The following is a 27,754-nucleotide window of genomic DNA, read 5'->3' as shown; positions in this document are numbered from 1 at the left end:
CAATTAGAATCATTCAGGTTGTGTTCAAGTGTCCAGGAATTCCTGTGTGGTTATGAAAGCTGCCACCAAATGAAGGGCTTTTGTACCTAGTAGTTGCAAACAATTCCCAGTCAGGCAGAAGCACTCTGGCATGGATAATAAATCAAGTTGTTCGAAACCATCTGACAGTAGTGTTTAATATGACACAGTTGCTATCAAAATACAACTTTATTGATGAAACACTGTTTAAGAGACCAACTAAATGTAGGACAAAGACATTTCAGAGACTGCAGTATGACCTAGGTATTAAACACATCTTTAAGGAGCTATACAAAAAGGGGAGGAGGCAGTTACGATAACAGATTTTCTCTGGCAGACTGCGCAGACAGACTAGCTCCTGTAGCAGGTTAGGGGGTTATCTACGCACTGATGCAATAGCAACATTCTTTAGCGAGTCCCGTGTGAAGCATTGCAGAAATGGCTACAACCACAGTTCATGCTTGCATTTGAAAAAAATAAATAAAAAGTTAATGACAAATTCCTCTCTATAATACAAAATGTGTTTGTCTTCTATAAAATCACAGGAAGTTCTCCGAGGCAAAAGTCTCTCCCAGTGCAGCTAAGGATTCACAAAGACGTTCTTGGAAAGAGCTGTCAAACATGTCACTTATTTCCTCTCTCAACTCCCTCAGCAGAGGCACTGTGGACTTACCATCTGCATTCAGAATTCTCTCAAAAAGTTTACTCCAGAAATCACTGTCAGCAGTCCTAAAACAAATAGAGCAGGTTTTCAGTGAAACAGTACATATACGTGTCATGTCTGTCAAGATTTCCGTTTATATTCAGCATTAAGTGTCCTGGGAAAACCAGGTCTGAAATAATAATTTCACTCACATGAGCAAATGTAAACGAAAACTGGGAATGTATTGTTACATTTATATGTGTGGGCCCCTCTCTCCAGGAGGATTCTGGATAGTAACTAGACAGGCTGTTTCACAGGCCTACCAAAACCACTGTTTTTACAGTTACCTCTTCTAGCATACGTGACCACTATCACCATTCACACTGAGCCACGGCACTTCTAAATTAACGGAGTTATCAGGAGCATTCTTTGAACCAGCAAAGCTGGTGGATTCCTTTCATGAATAAGGGGTAGAGGTAAATCTTATTCCCCTATTTGCAAGTTAAGTTCACAGGTCAATATTAAAGGAAAACTGCAATATAAAAAAAAAAAAACCAAGAGTGGTTTACAGCCAGTTTTACTTTCTTTTTTGCCTGCCTCCCAACTGCCAGAGTTGTCTGTCATAAAGATAACATTTCAAAGACAATTAATTGTAATAAATCCCTCTCTCACAGATATACCCACACGACATGAATAAAAAGGTTAACTGACTCATTAAAGTCTCAGAAAACTGACATCCAAGCTAACCCTTTGTTCCTCAGTCTTGCACTGAAGTGGATAGACTGCCCTGTTTCTGACTACTGAAGCACTTTTCTCCCTTAAACTAGGAGTTACATTGGCTTTTGAACAAATTATCTGCCTCTGCTTTATATAAGTGACTCACAAAAGAGCAGCAGCCATAGTCTCAGAAGGAATCTGGCCTGTACTATTGCACTAGTAGCTCTTGTATTTTCTAAAATAATGAAGCCATACACAACCTAAAAAAAAAAAAAAGGCAAAACTTGAGGCCGTTTCCTTCATGGACTTGGACAAGTGAGAGGCATTGCTGAGGGGGTTACACGTTGGTAAGGATGTCTGTGGAGTGAGAGTGACCAGAATAGGCCTAAAAATTCAAACACAGCTTCTGTATACTACCTCGCATATGCCTGCTCAGACAGTTTCCTGAAGTGGTATAGTGAAAACAGAAAAACTAAAAACACTCCTGGAAGTAAAAAAATCTCCAAATCCATTCTTTAACGACAGTAAAATGCTAAAACCCCTCCCCTGAAAAACAGGTTGTCAACCTTATCGTAATACCCAGAGATGAGAAAACCAACTTGACCAGAATTCACGTTCTACCTTTCCAGAAGTCTTTCCTACAACATTGACTTAAGGGCTTTGCATTCATTCTGTCAGCTTCTCAGTGCGTTCTGCTTTACTGAGTGCCATTGGCCTTAGAAGAACAATTTTGTGCTCTGCCTTGCAGGTCCCCACTGCTTCAGTATTTTATTGAACTGGTAATAAAATTAGTGGCTCTCCTAGTCTTTACAGTTTGTTGTTTCATACTTAAAAATAATGAAGTCCTTTTATAAAACATTTCCTAAGATAATGAGGTCATGGTTGTTGCAGTCACCAGTCAGCCTTCTAGCAGGAAACCTTCTTTCTAGTCCTTACTGCTCAAGTTCTCAGAACATTCTTTGAGGAAAGTTATCCTGTCAATACAACCCTTAAAAAAAAAAAGAAAAAACCCACCCCAAAACAAAACCCATCAGCCAAAATCAACCCCCAAATAAAACAGAAAAACCCACACTTTCCAAGTCACTTACAGAACCTTTAGCAGAAAGGACATGATCTTTGCAAACAAAAAGTAGAATTACTAAAAGCAACAGGAAGAAGAATCCTGTGTCTTCATGGGTGTTGCAAGTGTCATAGCCATGTGTGGCTGTGTTCAAAGAATAAAGCACAAGATTAACAACCATCAGCTGACTCTTCTCACAGAGAAGTGCTTAATTGTGCAGCCCTTTCTGGTGGATGAAGATTCCCTGCAGCACTAAACTTGCTTGTCAGAGATTACTTGAGAATTTGTTGAAAGCTTCAAACTGACTGGAGGAAATGTCATCAATTGGTAAGGGCCAGACACACTAAAAGATCTATGTGTGAATGAAAAAAAGATCCAGTGCAGACTCTTTAGTCCTGCATAATGAAATGCCCTGTTTACACTGTTGATATGAGACTCCAATATACCAAGTAACTAAAGCACCTATCCAAACATTTATTGGAATTAGTGATATTGAAAAATAAGTACAGAGAATGAATAATAACACTTTCAGAAGTAAAGACAACAGGATGGAAAATGGAAATCCCTTATTTGTGCTCCCAATTCCAAAGAAAAGTTATAAAGCTGATGTACCCAAGCGAGCGATAAGCCATTACAGCCTCATTCCAGCTACACAGAACTCACACACAGGCTTTACCTTCTTCCTCCTTAGGCTCCTCTAGTCCTTCACAGGTCTCACTCCCCTTCTACCCAAGTCTCCCTCCAAGTTCTACCTCCACCCAGAATCCCAATTCTTTCAATGCAGTGTCCCCAGCTTTGACTGAAATTCCTTCCAAACCGTCCCCTCCCCTCCAAGCTTCCCATAACAACCAGCCCTGTCCTTCCAAACTCAGACTTACCGCACCTCCTACTCACCTCCTCCTGCTCCAGCTATCTAGTTATTGCTATTGCTTTCATACCCACATCCTGATCAGGTCCCCAACACCCTGTTCCTACCTTCACAACTCAGGCCTGTGTGGCTTCATCTGCAGTAGCTCATTTTAATCTCTTGTAGAATTGAAAAAATTAAATTTAAAAAAGGCAACACTTATCAGAACTCTGTCCCTCTATCCCAACAGAGTAGTGTTAAATACATATCATGTTCTGACAGAAATTAATATACAGGAGTCCTATTTTTCAGAGCAGGTCAGGTTTACTTTGCTCAAAGATCTGTAACGTTAGAATATCTGTCAGCAGAGAGCAAAAGCCAGTCTCCATCAAGGACTTAGTTGCCCCTTTTTTTTTTTTTTAGCATTTCTGAAACAAAGGCAGTCTAAGATATATTTACTGCCAACCTGTACATCATTGATATTCATCTCTTCAGAGAACAATCATCCTTGGTTGATCCTCTGAAGTAAAAAGCAAAGCTACAGGGTACGGTACGGCATACATAGCGAGCACTGGGCAGAAGCCTGCTATAGCCTTGTAGCTACTGGTATCAGCCTACAACAATACAGAAAAACAGATATATGGCAAGTAAAGAAAAATGCATTTTTTTCCCCTGTACACAGCTTAAGATGATGAGATTTTTTTTTTTTTTCCAAAGGTTGAATACAACCAGCTAGGAGGTATAAGCAATGCAGGTTGCTAGGGAACTGGACAACTCCCAGACCGGTAACGCGTTTCCTTAAAGCAATGCTTACAGAAGGATATCCACACAGCGAGTTAGCTAATATACCACAATCCTGAACACAGATATCTGCCAAGTAATTTCTGTCATGAGCAGAGCACTTTGGAAAGTCTTTATGAAACGCTAAGGCATAAAATTCTGCGGGTTGTGGCCAAAGCAGTGAACAAGTGTTTAGTCTAAGTACAAACAAAGGGTAGATGGGAGCAGAGTAGTCCTACAGCCAAAACATGTGGCTAAAGGAGCAGTAGAAATTAATACCGAGGACAAAAGCAGCCTCCAAAAAGAAGCTGCTTGCAGATGCATCTTAAGTTATGATTTTAAATTATTTTCCTTCTTGGGCACGTATACTGTTCCTGCAACTGTTACAGACAACCCTGGCAGCAGTGTTTTAGTAGCCCTTCAACAGAGCATAGAATGAAAAAGGCAGAAAAACCAAATAGCCGCCATTTCTAAAGCAACAGGCTCATGTCATTTTTTTCCTCACAACCCACCCATTGATAAAATTCTCCAAGCTTCGTCTATCAAGTAAAAAGAGAGACTACAGAAGTCTCGTCTGAAAGGACAGAAAAAGCAAGATGACCTTAACCAGCTCTAAGGCTACTATACAATGAACAAGTCCAGTAGCTTCAAACTTTAAGTCCCCACAGAACAAATGCTTTTGGCAACAACAGCACTAAGCTCTGTGTTCTAAGCTTTGAAGCAAGTGACGGAAGTTAGAAGTCGTCTGTTCTTTCCTCCCAGCAGCCTCCTCTGCAAAAGGACTTACTTTGATACATTTTGCCTGATTTTCCAGATAGAATTCTCTTGATAGACCTGGACATGATCCCCAAACAGCATCAGATGCACTATGTCTGCAATGCCAACCAAGTCTACCTGCAATCACAACAAACATCAGGACATTCAACGTCTGTAACTTTCTGCGATCTACTATAGATTTCTATTGTTTGTGCTTTTACACATTTAAGTCCAAACCGGTCTTTGCATCAGAATCTTCCAGAGACCTGCTAAGCAAGAAAACTTTGAAAAGTAAAATTCTGGTCTTATTGTAAGTTCCTAAAAAATTACAGTAGTCGCAGACACTCAACAGCACTGCTAGTCCCTTTGCTTAACGCCGAGATTTCATCAGATGAAAAATTTTCTTTCTTCAGTACTCACTGATCAGAGCTTTCCATGGAGTTCGAGAAAATATAACTTAAGAAAAATACAGATTTTTATACAAGAAACACAGAAATTAAGATGTTCTGCTAAATAGATACTCACCTGATAAGGAAGAGAACTCTTTGCCAGAAGCTGTTGTCCATGAGGGGTCCGAGATATTGGAAAGCTGTTAGGCAAACTTACTCGAGACTGTAATCTCAAATCTAGACTGTGAGAGAAATCCACTATCTTCAGAGCTCTTGTCATCTCATCATTAGCAAATGGATCGCAGATCCTGAGCAGAGGAAGCAAACGATGCGTAACACAATCCAACAAACTTTTTTTTTAAAATTAAATTTAACAGCGTAGTGAAGGTGAGTTTTAGCTATGTCAATGCTCCCCTCTGATGGTTAGCTTAAGTACTGCTGAAAGGACTAACCCTGGATGGGGAACCAGCTGGCAGCCTGAAGCTTAGAGGCGATACTGGTATCTCTAGAGTAAGCAGTGGGAAACACTGAAGGGTTAAGGATGATGCTGTTTTGATATTTGTCACGGTTAGCTGAAACACAGTTGGTGGAATGAGGAAAAAAATAGAATAACGTTTAGCACTTCTCCCTCTCCTTCAGGGCCTCGGAATACTTTATACAAGAAAGAATTAAGCTTCATAATACTTCAAAAAAAGCTTTCCTAGGCTACACACTAGGGAGGACAAACAGAAAGGGCAGTTAGGAATCTCTGTGCAGATGACTGTACTGCCAAGCCAACAATATAAACAGATGGCACTTCTCACTACTATTCTTTTTACATACTTGTACGCTATGAGCATATTTTGTAATTGATAGTACGCACTTGTCCTAGGATAGCTTTTGCTATCTTAAAAAAAAAAAGCTACCATAACCTAACTTTTTGGTAGTTCAATTTGGTTTGTATTCGCCAGAGAAATCCAGCAGGGGATCGCCAAGTCCATCAAGCCACTCTTCGATCAGTGACTTCCAAAATGGGATGTGCGCACCCTAAAGGGATGTGCAAGACAATCCCTCGGGGTGCGTGAAGAAAATATTAACACTTCAGTAGTACATGCATGTAATTTATAAATAAATTCTATAAATAAAACATGTTGGGGGTGCACATGTTAGATGACTGTAGATTCAAAATACATTTAAAGTTAACAGCTATTTTTAACATATCAGTGAAGACTAAGAACAGCCTCAGCTAATTTCTTCTAATGGAGTTGTATCTGAATCATAAGACATTCCAAAGTTGCTATCTTCCCACACGTAGTTCACAGATCACATTAAGGGATATGTGACTTTGTTAACATAATATGGAAAAGAGCTTAAAGAAGAAAACTACATCTGTGCATCAAGATACAAGCTGGACTGTAGTGGAAGGTAAGCAATCTGTTTAAGAGAGTCTGGATGTTCCAGTCACCTGCCCTTTGTCTCCAGATTTCCTGCTTTTCAGATACGTAAAACCAGAAGGCAAGTTATTTACTAATATCCAGCTAGCTGTCCAGTATACTGGTAAAGTAGAAACTTGAGAACACAGGCAATAGCGAACACATTTTGTTTAGTACAAGTTTTACAACATCATTTTATACTACTTTATAAAAATAAACAAAAAGGTTTATTCCTAAACAAAGTGTTTTTGCTATTTTCAGAATACACAGTAGCCTAAAAAAACAGATGTGAGTATCATTGTCCCAGCTGAAAACGAGTAACTACAAAAGCACAAGATATGTAGCTGAAACCAAGTATTTCATATCCTCCCATATAGACAAAGAGACAAACCTGTCACCCAGAAAGAACACCTCTGGACTCAGATCTCCATGGACAATCTCTGCTCTGTGGAGCTTCTCTACCACGCCCAGAAGATTATAAACAACCAGTAGGATAACTTCCTCCGCGATGGACTTACAGCCACGAATAACATCCTGAAAACAGGGAACAAACACATATCTATATGCCATTCTACCTTAGATCAAGTGAAATACTTATAGCTCGCCTTTTTTTTTTTTCCTTACTCATCTGTACAGAGATAACTGTCCTACCCTAAATTCAGGATAACCAGACTTTGCCAATGATCAGCCCAGCCAGAATTAAAAGAACCATGAGCTCTTAGGAGACACTATTATTCAGAAGCGGACAAGAGATGAGCAGGAAGAAATTGAAGACTGAAATCACTATTACATTTGTATCCTATTTATATGCAACAATTCCAAATGCACTTATAAGACTTTATTTTAAATGTAAATCCTTCAGCAAGACCTTGCTATAGCAGACAGGAAGACTAGAACTCATTGAAAGACATCAAGTTAAACCAGAGTTTTAGGTGCAAACCTGGTTGTGGAATAACATGTGGTTCTTGGCTGAGGTTGTTTATCACTCATGAATAAAGACAGTGTGAAAAAGTGATTCGAGTTTGTCTCTGAGAAGCACATGATCTACAAACGAGAAACCAGCTCTAGGGCTATAATAGACAGTCCTAATTTATATATAGGTAAGGCAAAAACCAGAGGATCTAGATGGCAGGATTAAACACGTGAAGCTATCTTCAGCCACAAGCGTAATCACAAACAAAACTTGCTAATGGTACCTATGCAAGAGTTCATGTCTTCTACAATCGTACTTTGGTTATCTGTACTGACCCCAAGCGTGAAGCGATTTATATCCCTGTGCAAAATAGCACAGCCATCTTGATACAAGTAACAGCTGCAATTCTCACTGAAGCTTTGGTCAAAGTCACTATTCAAACGTTCCTGTAACTGAAGTGTGATATAAAAATCCCAAGGCACAGGCTGAGAATACACCTACAAGAAGGTACATAAGAACAACATTTATTTTTGGAATAAAGTGAAAATTGCTCATCTTCATATTCTTTTCACCCTCTTTTTTTCCCCTCCCCATTTTACCAAGGAAGACATTTTCCACACTCAGAAACTTTTCATCTATATCAACAATTAGAAAGAGGACTTGAAGCAGCAAACTTCATGCACAGAATTCAGAAAGTAAGACCAAACTTACATTTTACTTCACATTGGCCAAGGGGATTTCACACATTTAACACTACTTGTATAATACCCATCATATGCGTTACCTTTATTGCAAATCCCTTTGCATCCAACTGGGGAAAGTTAGCTGGAATGACAAAAACCATCTTGTATTCTTCATTGGTCCAGTATTCCCATTTGATGCAGTAAGTCTCATTTCCTGCATGGAAGTTTACATCCATAAGCTGTCACGGCAAATACACGTACCCAGGCTGTTCAAGATATTCCCCATCCACACCACGTAACGCTAGTGAGGGTGAGTAAGAAGCACATTTCAAACCACTCAGAACAAACAGATCCCTCGCACTGCAGAGGGACTGGCATACCTACCTAGCTCAACGTCTTTCTCAAGCTCCATGACAGGCAGGGCGCCAGTCTCCAAATGAAAATCCAGAGAAGCAGCCAGTGATTCTGGCATAGGATCTAAAAGCTTTTTACGCTGTTCAGCACTCCACAAGAACTGAGTTACCTCATCACCTAGGAAGACAAGTAGTAGAAACACATGAGCTGAAACTAGGTGTTGAGTCTCTATGACTTGACTGTAGCTGTCAAGAAGTAGCCTGGATATTGGAGGCTTTCTAGCTGCATACTGATTTACTGCATCACCTTTCAGCAAGTCAATCCCTTTGCAATAGTTTCTTGTTCTGTGAAGTGAGCATAACACTCGTCTCTGAAACTACCTTACAGAGTTTCTCATCATGAGGTCTCAATGATTCTACTGTAGGGTCATGTAAAAATCTCTCTTTCACAAGAGACAAAGCTCTGAATTAGCGTAGGCCCATCTGCTCAGCCACTGCAGGGTCCAAACTTGTTTTTCAAATTAACACTCCTTTTTAAAATGTATGTCTGGAGTAAGTGATCAGTCTGTGATTTTTTTAAATGATGGGTTTTACTAAAATTCAGTCCTTTGAATACAGCAGGGGTTTTAAGTAGGAAAAGGAAAACAAAGCTGGACTCCAGCTCTGCTGCAATATTAAGAATTCAATGACTTTTACCTCCTGGAAGACACATAAGATAACTACCTGTAGGACTGGGTTTATTTTCCTGCATAACAGGACAGAGACAAAACTCATTCAATAGATGAGTTCTTCTGTACAAAACCAAGGTAGCCTGAAAGCTGTTCATCCCAAATGATCAGGCAGAGTAAAACACAGCAGAGCTAGATGGCTTCTGCTGACTTCCTCTCCCAAAGGCTATGGCTAGTAATGTGTGACAATGTTTTAAGCTTTCACAGTACAAAGATAAGAATCAGAGCATCATTACCATCCGTTATGTTTATTTGAAAAGCATTGCAATAAGATATTGCTCAGGAAGTAGTTCTCTGAAAGTAGATCCAGGAAATATTGTAGGTTGAAGGCTAAATAGCATTCCAAAATTTTACCATCACAAGCCTATACAGTTTACTGGCATGTTTTACTGAATAAAATGACAGACACCTGAAGTAAGTTTTATGCTCTATGCAACATTAAGGAGTCCTCAGCAGAATCACTACATCCAGGTTGAGAACTGCAGTTCAAAGGCAATGTGCAGAAAGCAAGAAAAAAAGCAACAGGAATTATCAAAATTTAAAGAAAGGACCATTAAAACATCTGAACAAATGCCTTCTTTTTCTGAAAAGAATCTGCAAAGATTTATCATCTTGCTCTAGAGATTAGCGCACATGATAACAAAAGGGCTAAGATCTATCCGAAACATTTCAGCTATTTCAGCGAGAACACTTTTCCTAACTGTATTTTCACACAAGGGAGACACAAGTTTAGTCATGTGTCAAAGCAATGGGAAATACCCAGAAAGCAGAGTAGAATACAGGAAGTACAGAAAAAGCGCCATAGTTTAGCGACAGCTGCAAGTTCTTTGCTGTGAGTAAAACTCAGCTTAAGTACTGACCAGTAACATTTTCACCGGTACCTCCAGAATCAGTAACCATTTCAGCAGGCAGGCTCTGAGCAAGTTCCAGTTTCTCAGGGATGTGCAGGTATTTGATAGTAGATATTTGTGTAACGGATGAAAGGGAAGATCCTGAGGAGACAGAAGAACCTGACGAGCGAGTATCTTCCACGCTTGCTTCCATAATTGGGCTGTAAATAAAGTCATCAACTATTCAGACTTTCAGAAGACAGAGTGTCTAGATAATGCCAGCTTAGTGACTATGAAAGGACACTGGGCACTCCCAGACTTCTTCATGTTAACAAAGTCCTTTCCCACCCTTAGGGGAGAACCAGTAGTCACGGCAGGGCTTCATTTTAGCTTCGGTGATTGCTTATACTCAGAATCTTAGTCTACAGATGACTTTTATCTTCTGTTAAATACAGCTGCTACAACAGAAGATGAACTGAATGTTTATGACTCCCTTCACTACCAAAATTCAGACCTACAGTGCTTTTAAAGCAGCGGAGGGTTGGGTGGGCAATAACTCTCCCTTCGTAATTATAATCAGCATGGCTTCCCAGGGAACTCACCAAATAAGCAAACACCTTCGGCATGCTATACCTGTTTACATACTAACAGCTAGCAAATCAAACTCTGTTCTAAATTAAGAAAACCCCACACAACAGATGCTTTTTACTTTACAATGGCAAGAAACAGGAAGTTGTTTGCCAGTTTTTTTTTACTTCTCTCCAGCTTTTCTCCTCTGTAGAAGAAATGTAAGCCATAATCACCAGATGCATCTTATACGCTAAAGTAACCACAGAAGCATACGAATTTAAAAAGGAACTGATGATTCTACTTTTAATCTCTGGCTAAAAAGACAGAATGTGTGTATTAATTTCTTTGCAAGTTATTTGGTAGAAAAAGCAAGGAGTTAAGTCCCAAGCAGTAATGCTGAAAAGCCAGATGGGCTTGCTATTACCTCTTAAATCTGCTCAAGGCAAAACAGACCCTGAGCTAGAGAAATGGCTGTCTTCAGTATTTTCTTATCTCTTCAGAAAGTTGTTTCTTCAGCAACAGAAAATCACAATCAAAGACAGACACACAGGAAAAGGGGCTGAAGATACTTTGCTGTTAATTACCTCAGCTTATTTACACAAAGAGCTTCACTGTACGCTCCCTCACAAACCAGCATTTCCTGATTGAGAGGTGCACTCTTAGACTCTGGACAGTCTTCCTTCAGGCCACCCTGTGCAAAGGCAGGAGCTGGGACTCTCTGAGCTATCACGCCATGAAAGGGCGTTGAGGCCAGATGGGCAGCCCCAACAAAGTCACACGTGTCTTCTGGGTTGGCACAAAGGGTTTTGTTCTTGTAGGAGCCTGTCACAATTGCATCTTCAGTCAAAGGTTCAATTCCATTCAGCTCATCCTGAAAAGAGTAGGAAGAGACAATGAAAAGCCTGTAGATTTTGTCAAATTTTCTTTTAATTTATTTAAAAGGTGAACATTTTTCTCTCTCCCCTTTCTTCCACCCACCAACTTCCAACATGAGCCTGACACTCAGTCTTCATGTACTCTACTTATACTGCTCATTCAAACTGAGTAATTGAACCCTAACTGTAATATAGTTGCATCTTTTTTCCAACTAGAAATGGTAGCTTTGCTACCCTCTAGAGCGCTGCAGAGCTGCCACGAACCCTTAGAGCCTACTTACTGTTACCACTCCAGCAGTGCATCTCAGTTACAGGCACATTACTGAAGTGTTTAAGTGTGGGGCACTGAAGACACATAGAACATGTAAAGCAGAACTATGCAGTTATCCAGACTGACTCTAGAACCAAGATCAGCCTGACGCTTACCATACTTATCCCTGATAAGTATGATATTGTAGCTGTACGTAAAGTCTTTCTCACCTCAGCAAAAAGTCCTCTCACTCAAACAGCCTGAAGGTCTATCGTGGCATGCAGTAACTAAGCCTGCTGGTGAGACAGCAACTACCACCCCTACGGAAAGCTTTACAAACACCTGCAAAACTTCCACATGAAGACACACAGCTTAGGAAACAAGATACGAAGGTTTAAGGGAGTCAAGCACATGGTACTTCTGGTGAGGAACACAGGAGCAGAGATGCTTGTTTGGATGCATGGCAAGAAAGTGGATGGAACAGGAGGCAACGTTGAAGAGTGCAACTCTTCATCACACAAACTTTTTAAAGTTTCAGTGTGAGTAGTACTGGCCACTAATCAGTTGCTTAAAGTTTGAAGACTCCTTACCATCACTCCGTATTGACCACCTTAAAGCCTAATAAAACCATGAAATTTCCAGTATGACCTTAACATCACCCAATTCGAGCGTTGCCATGCCAGACAGAAGTTTAGAATCCTTGCTTATTGCACGTCATGTCAGTCCAATCTCACTCAGTTCAACAGGAGGACATTCTACATTGGTTTCTCCTCCTTTTGACAGCAAATGTGCTATGGGGTAAATGGTTTCCTTACACAGGCTTCTGGTGGTATATTTTCCTTCGCAGTTACAGAATCTGAAGGTTTACGAACAGCAAGAGGGCGCCGGGCACTTTTCTGTATATGAGCTGTAGAACAACTAAGATAAAGTCACATTCCGTTAAATATCTGTGAAGAGTAGCTCCTGATCTTCAGCACATTTCTCTCAAGAGTTTGAAATTGTCAGTACACTTAATCTACCACTTTCCACTAAGAAACTACCAGTAAACTGCAAAATATATACAGCTCTCCAGAATGAAGAAAGTTTAAATAGCAGCTTAAATAGTTGTAGTCTGAGGAGGAACAAGAGAGTATTTCCTCATCATGGACTTCCCAAGCAGAGTATTGAAATAAAACCAAAGAACCACAAATACAGACAAAACAAAAAGCCACCCCACATCCATACAAGAAACGGTACTGTATTTCAGCTGCTACAGAAAGTGGTTTGATACTTCATTTTTTCCTCCCTCTGAAATCTAGGTCTTAAATAATTCTACCTTATATTCTGATTTGCCGAAGTAGAGGATTCATCAAATATGGAGAAAAACGTAGCAGGAGCTGGTGGGGGAAGGAGACCTACGTCTGTAAAGAAAAACCAAGGGGGTCTGTTATATCGACAATTTTTCTACAACAGTGTAACCGATGCGACTTAAACCATTTAATACACAGCCTTAAAAACACCAGTCCCAGCAGGAAGTTACAGAACTGACATTTCTAGAAACCTATTAAAAAAAGTCTTGGCTTTGTCATGTCAATGAACCACGCTTTTACCACCATGTTATGTTTGTTAGCTTGCTCCCTTCAGAATTTGTACCTTTTTTCCCAAGGCTGGCCTCATCCCTCTGTTCCTCCTGTTCATCCTCAGAGTCTAAAAACACATTTCCCCTTTGGGTATCTGGGCATACACCGAGAGACTGGGTAACCTCTGCCAACAGTAACAGTAGTCAGTTCAGCTCAAAAGTAAATTTCTTCAGCATGTACCCTCCCAACAAAACTGAATATATAATTTCTGACTGTAGGCCTCTACCAAATCCTCTGAGGAAAAAGAAGGACTTAAGATAGTATCAGTCCTAGTGTTAAACTCTCTTACTGATTTTAGTAAGACTGCATATATGAAAGCATGAAGAAAGTTTTTCAGCTATTAAAAGAAAAAAGCTCTTCTGCGTGAAAGTCCTTTCAAATAATGACAGTTCTCAGACCTCAGATGCTCAGTCTTCCGCTGAATATGGTTGAAGGCACTCAATACTAGCATGCTCTCATTTTCGTTCTTCTAATGCACCTAGACTTCTGGTTTTAGTTTATTGCAGTCTTACTGTTTATATGAAAGAACACTTCTCTTCAACACAGCCTTCTTCTTAATCGTAAAAAATTTAAAACTTACCCTCAGAACAAGATGGTTTATGCAGTTGAATATTTTCAGAGACCTGGGATTTACTGCGGAAAAAGATACAAACCTCTTTCTTATACTTGACACACCTTCACAAAACACAAGTAAAAAAAGGCAAGCCAAGCTGACACATGCTACTTGTAAGAAGTTAAGATCCCTCAGACAAATAATCAAAACTGTATAAAGACAGATTACAGATCCTGGTTACAGGCTGATGCCCAGGGGTATATCCCACTGTCTGCAGAAACAGGCTATCTGGTAGTGATCTATGTTACTCATAACTAATTATCCCCACAAATTTTCTCATTGCTGGCAAAGGAAATCCTGCATTACCTTTGCAACTGAGGCTGATTCTCCCCAACTTCTGTTGCGCTGGGAAAAGTAAATCCTTGAAGTCTCAAAGGTGGCGAAGCTTCTGTTACCTCTGTCGGCTATAGAAACAAAATTATGTTTTCGTTGTACACTCATGGATCACAAGTCATGCAACAAGGTTCCAAGAACATTCTGGTAATCCTGTGTGGGTCATTAGGTCCCCGATGGATTAATAACTGTCTTTAGCCATTTTTATTTGTACTTTGTTTACTTGCATGAAAAAAGCCCATTCTGATTGCCTAGTTAAAACGTGTAATTTTACTCTTTGCAACCACCTATAACTTTCACAGGAGATTTAATTATCCTGCAACAATTAAATACATGCGTAAGCAGTTACATAGCTTACATCAAATTCACTACACTTTGTATTTCATTATTTAAAATATTTACTACTACTAAGGTGTTTTGGAAATGGGGAAGGAGGGGGGAGAGAGAGAACATACTTTATTAGCCCAACTGATGAAGCTGGGAAAAGGAAAAGCTTGGAAATAATTAACTTTTACTTGTTATTTGCAACCTTTAAGAAAACTGGGGTTTAAACCCTACCTAGCAATGACAGACCGAAGTATAGTTGCTTGAAAAATACCCTGCTCAAGACTGGTCTGCACAGAAAAGGGGGGGAAAAAATCTAATATATAATAGAGTACGCTACTGACTATAAAGCTTGGAGACAAATCAGATATGGCTTTTTGTACTGGTCTTGGCTGGGATAGTTAATTTTCTTCATAGTAGCTGGTACGGTGCTACCTTTTAGATCTTTGACCAAAACAGCACATCAAGGAGAGATCATTCTGTTCTCCATGCTGCCCCACCAGTGAACAAGCCGGGGGCACACAAGTCGGGAGGGGACACAGCTGGGACAGCTGACTCCAACTGGCCAAAAGGATGTGCCGTACCGTATGATGTCATGCTCAGCAATAAAATCTGGAGGAAGGGGAAGATGTTCAGAATTACAGTGTTTGTCTTACCAAGTAACCATTCTACACGATGAAGCCCTGCTTTCCTGGAAGCAGCTAAACACCTGCCTCCTGATGGGAAGGAGCAAATGAACTCCTTATTCGCTCTGCTTGAGCACACAGCTTTTGGTTTACCTGTTGAGCTGGCCTTATCTCAGCCCAGGAGTTTTCTCACTTTTACCCTTCTGATTCTCTTCCCCACCCCTCTGAGAAGGAGCGAGCAAGCAGGTGTGTGGTGCTTAGTTGCTTACCGGGGTTAGCCCACACCACTTTGCAACCCTTCACTTCTTTCCCTAGTTCCAGCTGCTTCTCCTGTCCTCCTTTGCACTACAACTTCTCAAAATAAAAGGAACCTGCACATGAAGAGAGCTTAAGAAAGAGCCTTTCGCCCTTAATCATCTGGCATACCTTTACTTAAAAAAAAAATTTAGAAGTTTACACATTAACATAAGGTATCTGATCTGATAGTTAAATATCTTAATATTTGTGAAGTAACACTTCAAAGTTTTCAGTTCTTGATTTACATTCCTATAGTGAAAGGATATGGCCTGGGGAGAAGAAATATTTCTCTGAGCATTCATTTACTGGGTGATATATGTGTACAATGGACTGAAGCACCCTTTCAAAGAAGCTTTAGAAGCGTTAACCAAAGAGAAACATTAGATATTGTTCCTTCCTTAGTACTTTTACTTAAGATAGCAGCTACTTGTAATAGAACAGTTAAATGAGGACAATACCTGGTCATGTGGCTGTTGCTGCTTGTCGTCTTCTTTCTTCTTTAATTTCTTCTCCAGCTCCTCAATTTTCCTTTGTAATTCTTCCTTCTTCTGTGCTATGACCTGCATCTCCTCTAAGGAAGAAAAGCTTTTAAGACACAAAGCATATTTCACATGTAATCTATAGCTAAAGCCTAAATTCTTTTTAAAGGGGCTAAAACCTGTGGTCACCTTTTCCTGTTTCATGGCTTACATGTAAAACTGTCAGATATGTTACTTTCTCGATACCTCAGAGCAGTTAAATAACTATTCCAGCAAAAAAATAGAAAAGCAGCTGCAGTAACAGATAGCTGTACGGTGATAAAAAGCAAGTATAATTTCACAATTCTATCTCAGAAAGTCTTATGTCAGCCCATTTTGAAGCATACCTTCGGTTTTCTTTTTTGCTTTCTTTCTGTAGATTTCAGCTCGGATCTCTTCCAAAGAAAATTCTTCAACTCCAGCATAGACTTTATCTTTACAGTACATCACCACCTCTTTCTTTTCTTGAGTATCCTGCTGATGGTTTTGCACTCGCTGTAGCAGATCCTCCTCTTTCTCAGGTTTGCGAGCACTTAAAACACGGTTTATGCTGGGTTCAATTTTGCAGGGAGTCCTGAAAAAACATGCAGTTATTACTTTGATTATATGTACTTTATTGTAGCACAGAAAAGCAAGCACAGGAGAGAAAATGGCTAATTTCAGAATCTAGCTGTAGAATGGTCTAAAGACATTCTGTTCTGTTGAAAGAAAAAACAAACAAGAAAAACGGAATCATAGCACATAAAAGGCAAGCATGCCAACTCGGAACTGGGTAATCAAAAAAAAGCCAACCCTGAAACAAAGCATTAACAAGGCCCAGGGAAGAGCAAATAAAATTCTTATGGTAGGCTGAACTGCTGTGCGTTCTGGAGCAGGATCTATGTTTACTTCAGCTCCATCAATCTGTGTGAGCACACAGGGGACAAGCCCCTAATCATCCTACAAAAAAGAAATTATCTGGGAGAAAGAACAAAAAAAGAATCAGTTGGACTTAAAAATGGAAGATCTTGGACTAGATCAAGCCTGGCATTTTAGATTAAGAAACAAGGAAGATTTAAGAGGCAATAAGAGGGCAGTTTGCTCAAGGAGAATGTTTTGCACAGCGAGTGACAGAAATTAAGTGCCCCATTACAAAACACCCCACCACTGTACAGTGAAAGGAGGCTGCAGCAGTCAATTTCGTAGCTCAGAAGTGCTTTCTGAAAGTACTATGTGCTAATTTCAGGAGTGAAGAACCAGAACTTGTACAGTTTTACAGATACCAGTAACCCAGATAACCCCAGTAATTATCTGTACCTCAATAAAAGATTATCTGAACAACTGACCTTGAAAAATGAGTTAACTGCGTTCTAGGCAAATAGTTCAAAAGAAAAATACAGTGCACAGCTCCAAGACAGCTGTTTTGTTTTGCCTGTGAATGGACTCACAACCCTAAGACCACCTGAGAGATTACAGGGCAAACAGGTGCTCCTAATGTCTAGGGTTTATTTAAAGCTTCTATTTGTGGGGGTGGGGGCTTATTACCAAGATCACTACAGGCTCCTTCTACCCCAAACTCTGGGTGACAACTGCTGGCATGATTTGCATCACGCTTACCCAATTTCAATGCTACACTTTCAGACTTGATTTAGTTGATGGCCACGGCATCATGAGGAAACAGACTCAAAGGCAGAAAAAAAAGAAATCTGCTTTTAACTTTCAACTGTGTAGTATGAAACTACGTAGAAACTGTCTGCTCAAGTCACTTACGGCTAGTTTAGCACGATGTTCAGTTCCCACCCATTTCTTCCTTTCCCCGGTATAAAAAGAAGCTGCCTTCTGTAAATAAGAAGTCTCCATTTGAGACACCAACACATCAAGAGATTTAATTCTAGGGCATCACCAACTTTCAGGAGCAAGAAATAGCCTTATAGCTTAGATAAAAGCTTTTTTTTTTTTTACATATTCTTAAACTAAATTATGATATATCCTTGGTCAGAGCTATTCTGCAGTCCATACGCAACATACGAAACCCACAGGAAAAGCCCATGCTGTGAGCCCCCTGTCTGCATTCTTTGATTATATGCAATTCAGAGCCAAGGAAGCTGTCTGTAATATCAAACATTCTTTTCCACTTCGCTTTTAGAAAGAGCCTATGTATTCCATGGCCATCATTAGCCCCAGAAACAAAAAAACCCCAAACAAACCAACAACAGCAGCTTTGCAAAATAGTGCTTTTTCCTCTGCTCTAAGAAAGCAGAGCAACCCCAGCTCCTGGGATTTATCAGCATTTCAGTGAGCACAGTAGCAGCAGAAAGGTAATTTCAGGCAAAACAGCATACTCCTCCATAACCCAAGCAACACTGTTGTCATGGAAACTTTGATAGCTTGTTTCAGAATAAAACTCCAGATAGAATGAGTACAGAGCTCCCAAAATAGAGGAAAACAGCAATAAGCCTGTCTCAACTCAGGGCTGCTTTCATAGCTAACAGCATCCTAAGAAAGGACTGTGGTTTTGTGTAAACACACAGAGTTACACTATTAAACTAATTAGCCTATATAAATGTGATATAGGCTCCCACATAACGAGCAGCAATAGTCAAATACTTCCATGTCCTTGTACATCCTCCACTGAAGGCTCTGCCACCAAACTAAGCTACTAGAACTTTCAGGTTGACAGATTTTTAAATTCTTGTAGATGTGGAGGTTTGACGACTTGGCAAAACGAGTCAAAACCTTATGAAGCAGCTTTGATAATTTCAAACGCACCCCCCATTTCAAACTGATGTGAAGACTCACATGACTTGTTGCTGAGCTGACTCTTCCACATATGGGGTGAAACTGGGCACTGGGCAGGGCACTTCTATACCAGAACTGGCACTGCTGCGAGGACGCTGAGAAAGGAACAGTCAATATTAACAGATTAAAGATCCATGTTTAGCCACTGCATTCCTCTACACTCTGCAGCCCAAAGCAAGGCAACTGCTAAAAGAAGTTCTACATTAATGTTTCTTCCTTCTCATTATGCTCAGCTAAATTAAACCTGTGATTTACTGAACTTTTCCATTCACTTAATCATATTGTTTTGTATCTGCTAGTAATCATTCCTGGAGTTTCCATGAATTTCAGCCTATTTTCTTCCCTCCCCTCATCCTAGTCATTGTTTCTAAGCTTCACTTATAATGACTTCTATATTGAGAAGTCTAAAATATTTTTTATCATGATGACTTTCTACTCTTCCTCTCTAATCTACAAAGAATTGGGGAACACTGGGGGTTATTTAAGGACCTATGAAACAAACTTGATTTCATGGGATTAATTTCTTTCAGATAACATCTTGGATCATTTCTCCAGAACAGCTTAAACACCTGCAGAAGAGCTGTTTTTTCTGACGTCTCCAGCATTAGTTTAAATCATTGGAACCTACTTTCTGTCATCCTATTGTCAGGATAAATATTCCATTGATACTGTACTAATTCAACTCCTTTGATCTCCACTCTTCTGCTTTCCTCACAAGCACTTCAGAACAGACTTGCAGAATGCTGTACATGCCTTATTTTCATAAGAAGGTAGGCAAGAACTTCTTTCTTCAGGTTGTGTTGTATGATATCAGTTTAACTCTTGCTCTTCTTTATTACAGAATTAAGTAACGTCTGGCCTCTCTCCCTTTCTTTGGCTAGTGTTTTCCCTCTTACATATTCCTTTTCTGCCCTCCAAACAGTTTGGCAGGCCTTGTCTACCAATTTTTCTGGTTAGCAAGAATGATAATTCCTTGAATTAAGAACTCTAGTTTTTTGAAATTATTCTAGCAAAATCAGCTTGCTAAACTTAAACAGATTACACATAGCCAGAGACTCTTTAGGAAGAAGCTAGGAAGGTCTGTAGTTACAGACAGACACAAACCCCAACCCCAGGCAAGGGAAAGAGTATGACCTTTGCCTCAGGGATCAGGATTCAGCTTCCACACCTTGCTCTTTTTTGCCAGGCCATTTTGGGACTCCTTACCCTGCCAGAGTTCCAAGGCCCTGCACTTAGTTCATTCTCCTTGGCCCTCGGAGCTGGAGGTGCTGTCCATGACTGTGGTGCAAGTATAGGAATCCCGGGTCCAGAAGCTGAATTTTCATCAAACACAGCAAAACCCGGATTATTTGGAAGCTGCTGAGAAGTTAGAGTCTGCAAGCTTCTGTTTTGGTTCGTGACTATAAGCAAAAAGATTGATGCAAATTAACCTTTATCACACTTAAGTGTAAATTCCAGAACGAAAAGATGTAACTCTTCCAATAACAAGATGTGGTTTCAGCAACTGAACGTACCTTTAAGTGCATCTCCTACACGACTAATTGGGGCTCTCACTTTTTTCTTCCCCCTGCCTTTTAGATCTGCCAACGAGCTTCTCTGAGGTTCTGCAGCTCCTAGAAGACCCGTATCTTTTTCATCAGGAGGTTCCTCAAGCCCCAGTAGTGTCTGCCGAGAAACACGGGTCTGAAATTGCCTGAGAAAAATATTGGAGAAGTCAGCATAAACTTCATTGTAGCAGGTATTCACTGAAGCACATAAAGCTACTCCAAGTTCTTCGCTTCAGCTGGAAGCTTACCTGTGATGGGACTGGAGTTTGTCCAAAGGCTCAGCCTTGCGCTGAAGACCTTCCTGGAATATCAGATCTGCTTTCTTAAAGCTTCCTCTAGCCTCAAGTACTTCTGCCCAGGTGATGTAGAGTAGTGCCAGTGTTGTGCCAATTTCCTGGCTATGTAGATAACTGTACAGATCCAAGGGCTCATTACAGTAATTTCCCTGAAACAACCAAACTATTTCAGTAATCACATTGGACTACAAAGGATTCCAAACTGACATCTGCATTTTGATGTCTCCTGCAAGACCCCATTGATTTCAATCCAAGTTTTATAGGAGCAGCTGTAAGGATAGGACATACAATTGTGTCATGTCACCGTGCACAAGATAAAGAAAGGGAATTCAATAGGAGAAGAATAATATTGAGAAGAACCTCTGGCTGCATGTATGTATTTGTCAATATTGTTACCAATCCCTTAATTCTAGCCTACACAGAGTCAGTCATTCCTTTCTTTTTCCTCTCTAATTCAGTGATTGAACTATGTCATATTAGCTACAAATTAGTTACAAATAGACACAAACCCCAGGCAAGGGAAAAAGAGCGTGACCTTTGCCTCAGGGATCAGGATTCAGCTTCCACACACCTTCCTCTTTCTTGCCAGTCCATTTTGGGACTCCTTACCCTGCCAGAGTTCCAAGGCCCTGCGCTTAGTTCATTCTCCTTGGCCTGGGAACAGTTATTTTAGCTTTACGTAAAGTACAACATACTTCTTATCAGTGTTGGAATGGGTAAATCAGCTCAGGAAGCTAAACCTGGGGGAGAGTTGCTCTAAGAAGATGAGAACAACAAAAACCACAGCACTGGAGAGAAAGGGCAAGACCAGAACACTTGGTTCTGGTTGTTAAGCTTGGTTTTGCTTAACATAGGATGTGGATACCAGATAGAAGTTAAAGTAACTGATAGGACAAATATAAACCTAAAATGTACCTTTAAATCACTGTCTTTCCTCCTTAAATGAATAATCAAGCTCTACTCATTCAACTAGCTTTTCCGCAACAAAACTTATGGAGATTTTAGCTGTCCAAACTGAATGATCCTAAAAAAGGCCTGGAGATCCCATTGCAAATGAGGAGTGGAATTCAGAGTAGGTCACATGTTTGCAGAGAGATGCTTCTAATATTGCACTAGTTGTACAACATATTCTTTGCTTCTGTTGTTACAAAAACCAGCTTAACTGCGTGCAAATGACATGACAAGTACTAAGAAAAAGCAGCACCCAAGACATGTTTACAAAACACTCACAAACTTGAGCCAGATATTAAGATAGCGGGGATCTTTGTAGTATCGCTGCTGTTCATTGAGCGCCTTCACTGCCCTTTCCAATATCGCTGCGAGATTACTCTCCTTTCCACCTTGGGGGAAGTTTTGCTCTGTCCACTTGATGTACCTAGATATGGAATATATTCATAGGAAGTCAGTTCCAAACAAGATACAAGGCTTCTGTTTCAGTACAACATAAGGAGATTTAGAAAAAAATTAGGCATAGTATTGAAACACAACGTATTATTAAAAAAACAGTTATAGAATTTATCTTTTAATGAGTTTCTAATTAAATCAGAATATTTTTCCCAAGCTTTTACAAGGATATCTGACCTTTCTATTCTCTTGTCTGAAATAGAAGGAAACTTACCGGTCCCAGACATCCAGTGGATCATCTCCAGAGTAAAATCGGATTTCTGATTCAAACTCCCTAAAGAAAAAAGCAGTTATCCATCCAATAAATACATGTGTGTAACTGTAAATATGTTTTCTACATTGTAAACTAAGGCTTTCACTCTCACTCGTACCATTTTGTAGGTCTACTTAAAAAAAAAAGAAAAAGGCTAGGTTAGCATGTATTTAGACCTGAGCTTTTACGGAGACTAGAAGAATCAAAAAAAAATAGGCTTTTGCATTCATCTTCAAAATGAAAGTGCTGAGAAATGTATCATTGTTTAACAGGACAAATATGCATCTTTCCAAAAGATATTTCCAAGAATTTCTACTACCTCAAAGCTTGTATGGTCTCCCTTGACAGAATGCTTCTTCTGTTATGAAGAGTTATTAGCAGGCAGATATACTGTGAAGTTTAATTTTTGCATCAAATGTCCCTTATTTCATTATAGGAGGAAGCTGGAAAACACGCAGAGGACGACGGAAGAGCCTGATGATCAAACAACTACCGAACTCCACCAGAGAGCACACTGAAGACACATCTAAGTGGCCACAGATCATCCAACCCTACAACACGATGACTTCGCCCTCAGGCATCACATCAGGAAAGCACGAGTTAGACAAGAACATTGGCTTGTGTTTAGCGGCAGCTCTCTGACTCAGTCCTGCAGAGCTCCCCAGGCAGCCCCTTGTTCTTGGAAGGCTCTGCTCAACCGTAACACCTCACAACCATAACGAGCCAGGTTGGACAAACCCTCTTGCAGACCCCAATACAAGAACAATTCCATGCCTTTCCATGAAAAAAATCCAGATCCAGCTGCTAAGCACCGATGCAGTAAGTACAGGGCAGGTGTTCATAGACCCTGCTGACTTCACACGAAATCACCCAGGTGGTTCAGCACAAGCACCAGTGCTTCCAATTCTGGCAATACAGTACAGAGGCAACACGCAGAGACTTCACAAAGTCAACTCGGCCTTTGCAGGGATGCAAATTTGAGGATCACACAATAGAAATATAACTGAATAGGCGGGGGACGCAAGATGCCCCTTGAAGCCATACAGTTATATCTGTGGAACACTGTACGCAAGACAGACCAAACTCAAGCTGATTTTGCCCGCTTGGGTGTCTTTGCGATCCAGAGGAGACATACAGAGATACCTGTATGTTGCCTGCATTATGATAGTAGGAAGCATTTACCTCCTAAGAAATACCCTGCTTCAATGGATTACAGTAGGAAAGACAAAAAAGCTCTCCTCCTTGTAACCTTTATGTAATTTTCTTAATGAGTACATTTAAAACCTAGGTGTTTTTTTTTTAAACTAGTGTTTGCTGTTTAAATGCCCCATTGCAAACCTAAAAACAGTAGCTTATACTGTACAGCACCCACAGCAAGTGGTCCAAAATACCTGGAGTGTGACAGTAGCATAGACATCAGTTACTAAACTTCTGTTCTTTTACACTTTTTTTAATGCCTATGAGATTAGCACAGTTAAATAAGACACAGAAAAAATTACGAGGAGGCAGGAAGATAAGGGGAAAGCAGTGTCAAAACATTGCTCACTGTTTTTTGAGCTGAACGGCAGTGTGGGTGGAGGTCTCCTGCTGAGCCAGTGCTTCCTGCAAGGTGGACATGACACGGCCCTGCCGGAGGGGCTGCACATTCTCTTTGCTCAGCTCCCACTCATCGTTGCAGTCCTGGGACATGACAGCCTCTCCTTTAAATTCTGCCTTAACAACAAAAACAATAAGGAATTGATTCATTAGAGAGGATACTAACACAAAGCCTGAGAGATCTGGCTTTCATTGGCCGATCCACCACACACCTGTGTAGCAATAAGCACACCGTTTAGGTCCCCCAACTTTTAGAGGGGATTAGGCTTCTAATTCTCCCCTCCTAGGGTATTATATGAAGCAAGTGCAACGCAATTCTTCACAAGCTCTGAGCAGCCAACTTCTCTAGAAGGAAACCAAGGTGCTTCTCTCCCCACCTGCGTGCCCCCTTCCTCCCCCCGGGATTTCCACCCTCTGTGAGATGTGGCGGCGACTCCCCCCCCCAGCGGCGAGCCAGCGGGCCCCTCGCTAGCACAGAGCCAGAGGAGAAGCCGTTTGCTACGCGGCCCCAGAACGGCGGTTGGCCCCAAGGACGCTCCCCCCACCCCTCACGCCGCGATACGGGACCCCGCGCCCTCCCGGCAGCGGCCGGCGGGACGAGGAAGGCTTCCCGCTTCCCGCCGAAGCCCCCCCAGCCACACGCACCCAAGCGCAGCCTTCCAAGGTCCGCGGCGACGGCGCCGTAACGGCAGCCCTGCCTCAGCCCCCTTCAAAATTCAAACGCCAACCGCCGCCAGCCTCCTCCCCATTGGCCACCTCCTTCAACACGCCCTGCCCGATTGGTTCCGGCCGGCCGCACCGGTGCACCATGGGAATCGTAGTTTCCCCCTCAGGCGGCTCGCGCCGGGCGCAGCCGGCAGGGAGCGCTACCTCATTAATTTTAGAATTAACGACATTATAATCTCATCTAAAAGGCATCTGTTACCGCAGGGAACATTCCTGCGTCCCCCTTTTCCTGCTCGCATGTGTTCCCACCGTTTCCCTCGCTCAGCTCTGGTGCTGGTCTGACCTGGCAGTGGCTCTGCTAAGGACCGAACACTGCTGGGTGTTCCAAGTTACTTCTCTGCCACAAAAAAAGAGAAAATAATTCTGTTGTTCTCTCTGAGGGGAGCACTCCTTTTGGCATGCAACTAGCCATTAGCTCGGCTTTGTTGTCACAGAATATCTAATTTTTCAGGTATCCCTATCAAATACAACGCACCATTTGAGAGCCCCAAACCAGCTCCAGATAACCTCTGTGGTCTGAATGCAAGAGCGTACACAGAGGTCCTAGCTCAGGCCCCAGAGGCGGTATTGCTGTGGGAATGTGATGCTCAGCCTTCTCTCCTACAGCATTGCAAGAGAGAACTAATTAGCCCAACAGGCTGCAGTAATATCGCCGTACGATCGTTCAGTGAGAGACCAATTTCTTCTGCTCAGCCCTTATTTACACAGTTTAGTCATGTCCTCAGAGTTAGCAACCTAATAAGATGGCTGAAGTGCTTTAACAGCTCCCCACACTAGTTTCAAGTTGTTCTTCAGCATCAGCTTATGTTCCTGCAGGCTAACAGATGAGTTAGGACTAGTTGTTTATATCTCTTTAAGTGCAAGTTGATATCTAAATAACACACAATGTCTTCAGGGTCTTAAATGTACAGATGTCTTACTCCCTTCTGCATTCTGTATCTGCAAAAGCTGAAATACGAGGCAGCTGGGAAAATAATTGCCTTAGACATGGGACAGAAATTTCCTGTGAGTAGTATAGATTAGCTGCCATCTATTACTGGAAAGGTGATCAATAAAAAAAATATTTCTCATAAATCAAATAGAATATTTTATTAATAAAATCTGGGTTCTTTTCTTCACAACTGACCTTAATAATTCACAGACTCTGAAGGTATCTGTGATGCCTCTGAGTTAGGAAACTTTCATACTCACATATGAAATAATAATGACCCTTCAGTGTTTAGATATTCCACAGCATTTATAAGAAATCGATAAAAGGCATGAGTCCTCTTGTGAGTAGAAATATGCAAAGTAAATACAAAGGATAAAGACAGCCTGATATTTGGGTTGGGTTGGGTTGGCTGAGAATAGGTGTCCTTTTTGATAACTGGGGCTGTTTTTCATTCTGTTTGTGATTTCTGACTCAGATACAGAGCCATACATGTGTGCTGCAACGCGCCCAGCTAACAGAGATGAGAGCAATGACCCAAAGCTAAACCTAGTAACAAATACTTAAATTTTATGAAAATCGTGACTTTCTACAATAGTTACTGTCTTGGAGGACAGTCCTCTGAGTTGGAGTTGAATCAAAGTTTTCTTTTTTTAATATATATACATACAAGTCTTAGAACACAGTATTTCTATCTAGTCAGATGGCAGGAAAGGAAATCTTGTGAAATCTCGAACGCAAGTCAGTGAGTTTATGTGACTTTCTGATTATATACTGTAAAATTGGCTGTTGAGCCACAAACAGAGGGAAGAGGCATTGGGAGGAGGTTTTAGCAAGAAAACTTCTTGCACATATGGAGAGAATAAGCAATTTCGATTGAGGAATGCAGATTTCTCACCCCCACCAAACCTGTGTGCTTGTTCTCACTCTGCTTCAGCCACTGCCTTTGCTGCTGTAAACAGCACCATCTTTTGGGTCATTTCTGCAGCCTCGGTTTTTATTATAGTTCCAAATCTGTTCCTTTGAATCTATTTGGTGGACTGCTTTGTTTTTATGGATTGGATAAAACATGTATTTATAAAAACTAAAGGCCATAATTTGCTTAAAGTCCATGTGATGGATTTGATCCCATTTCTTTAAGTTTCCATTTACAGGTCAGCTGAGGTTAGCGTTACTTTTATGAGGACTTAGTAACCAACTGATGAAAAAATAAATTGTACAAACCAGAATAAAATTGAATTGTCATTTTTTTAAAGCAAAAAGAATCCTTTTCAGAGCTAAAGGCACTGTATATACAAAGCAAATCAGTTTAAAACATGTCTTCTACAGCTGACTACTTACTGTTTGGAAGTTGTTCTTTGAGGTCAAGAATAATTATCTCTAGATTATGTGATTGAAGAGATCAGGGTTCATTATTGCTTCAGGTAAATGCTAGATAGTTCTGCTATCCTACACACAAAGTAAACAGGTCTCCAGTTATCTTCAGTCCCATCAAATCTAAACCCAGAAGTGCCCTCTGCACTCCAATTAGCCACGCACCAAAGCCATTTCTCTCTTGGAGGTAAAAAAGGCAAAAGGATGCACTTGCTGTCAGCTATGCCAGTGAAGACTTGATGGAAACCGTGAGGTTATTCTAGTTCTAAATGGGGACAGAAGTTGGGCCAGCAGAAACAAATTTTCAGACACCTGGGATTTTTTTTTGTTTGTTTCTGTTACCTCCTGAAGATAAAATGTCTGTATTTTACTTGATTTTTCAAATTCCCTACTTGCCTGGTGATTTTAATTCAGCTTTACGGTTTTCCCCGGCAGCTAGGAAGGGACGTTGCTTCTTTTACCTGTAGAGGCCAAGAATGAAAATGAAACGGTCACTTCTTAGGTGTGTGTTACTCCAGAAGAGGGTGCTCAAAGCTCAGAAACCTCATGAGCGCCATCTCCCTTGGCAGCTGTGTATTCTCTGCAATGCATTTCAGTCTCCCTTCAGTTGCCCTCTGTAATCTCAAATCCTGATCTACCACTGCCACACTGAAACTGCGATTTTCCCCTGCAGGTTTGTTGTCAATCACGAACGTACT

At 40.8% G+C, this 27,754-nt stretch overlaps 1 protein-coding gene across 6 annotated transcripts; it reads right to left on the bottom strand.

Annotated features, from left to right (window-relative positions):
• Positions 1-160: 160 nt before the first annotated feature.
• BUB1B (BUB1 mitotic checkpoint serine/threonine kinase B) lies at positions 161-24,763 on the bottom strand. Of its 6 annotated transcripts, none has more exons than XM_075095241.1 (24): positions 24,674-24,763; positions 23,979-24,141; positions 22,394-22,453; positions 22,006-22,150; positions 20,728-20,924; positions 20,447-20,625; positions 20,139-20,332; positions 18,933-19,027; positions 16,502-16,728; positions 16,095-16,207; positions 14,363-14,460; positions 14,024-14,076; positions 13,457-13,567; positions 13,140-13,224; positions 12,640-12,742; positions 11,284-11,570; positions 10,160-10,350; positions 8,603-8,749; positions 8,320-8,432; positions 7,871-8,032; positions 7,014-7,156; positions 5,347-5,518; positions 4,853-4,959; positions 161-747 (listed from the first exon to the last, which is right to left on the bottom strand). In XM_075095241.1, exons 2-24 carry the CDS (start codon positions 24,119-24,121, stop codon positions 558-560), a joined length of 3,315 nt encoding a protein of 1,104 aa, XP_074951342.1. In that variant the 5' UTR covers positions 24,122-24,141; positions 24,674-24,763; the 3' UTR covers positions 161-557. The 6 variants fall into 6 exon arrangements, with proteins under 6 accessions (XP_074951342.1, XP_074951344.1, XP_074951343.1 ...); XM_075095243.1 differs by having other exon boundaries at positions 10,181-10,350; XM_075095242.1 differs by having other exon boundaries at positions 23,979-24,145; positions 24,674-24,761.
• Positions 24,764-27,754: the final 2,991 nt, after the last annotated feature.

Source organism: Phalacrocorax aristotelis, chromosome 5, assembly GCF_949628215.1.
Source record: "Phalacrocorax aristotelis chromosome 5, bGulAri2.1, whole genome shotgun sequence".
Taxonomy (NCBI): domain Eukaryota; kingdom Metazoa; phylum Chordata; class Aves; order Suliformes; family Phalacrocoracidae; genus Phalacrocorax; species Phalacrocorax aristotelis.
The sequence above is the reverse complement of the archived record's forward strand: the minus strand, read 5'-3'. Positions and strand labels throughout refer to the sequence as shown.

Excerpts from the sequence above, each read along its gene's own strand:
- BUB1B (XM_075095241.1), bottom strand. The coding sequence starts at position 24,121 with ATGTCCCAGGACTGCAACGATGAGTGGGAGCTGAGCAAAGAGAATGTG. Across the intron at positions 14,077-14,362 it reads AATCAGCCTCAGTTGCAAAG|TAAATCCCAGGTCTCTGAAA; the intron begins GTAATGCAGGAT and ends CTTTTTCCGCAG. Across the intron at positions 13,568-14,023 it reads TAAACCATCTTGTTCTGAGG|AGGTTACCCAGTCTCTCGGT; the intron begins GTAAGTTTTAAA and ends TACTGTTGGCAG.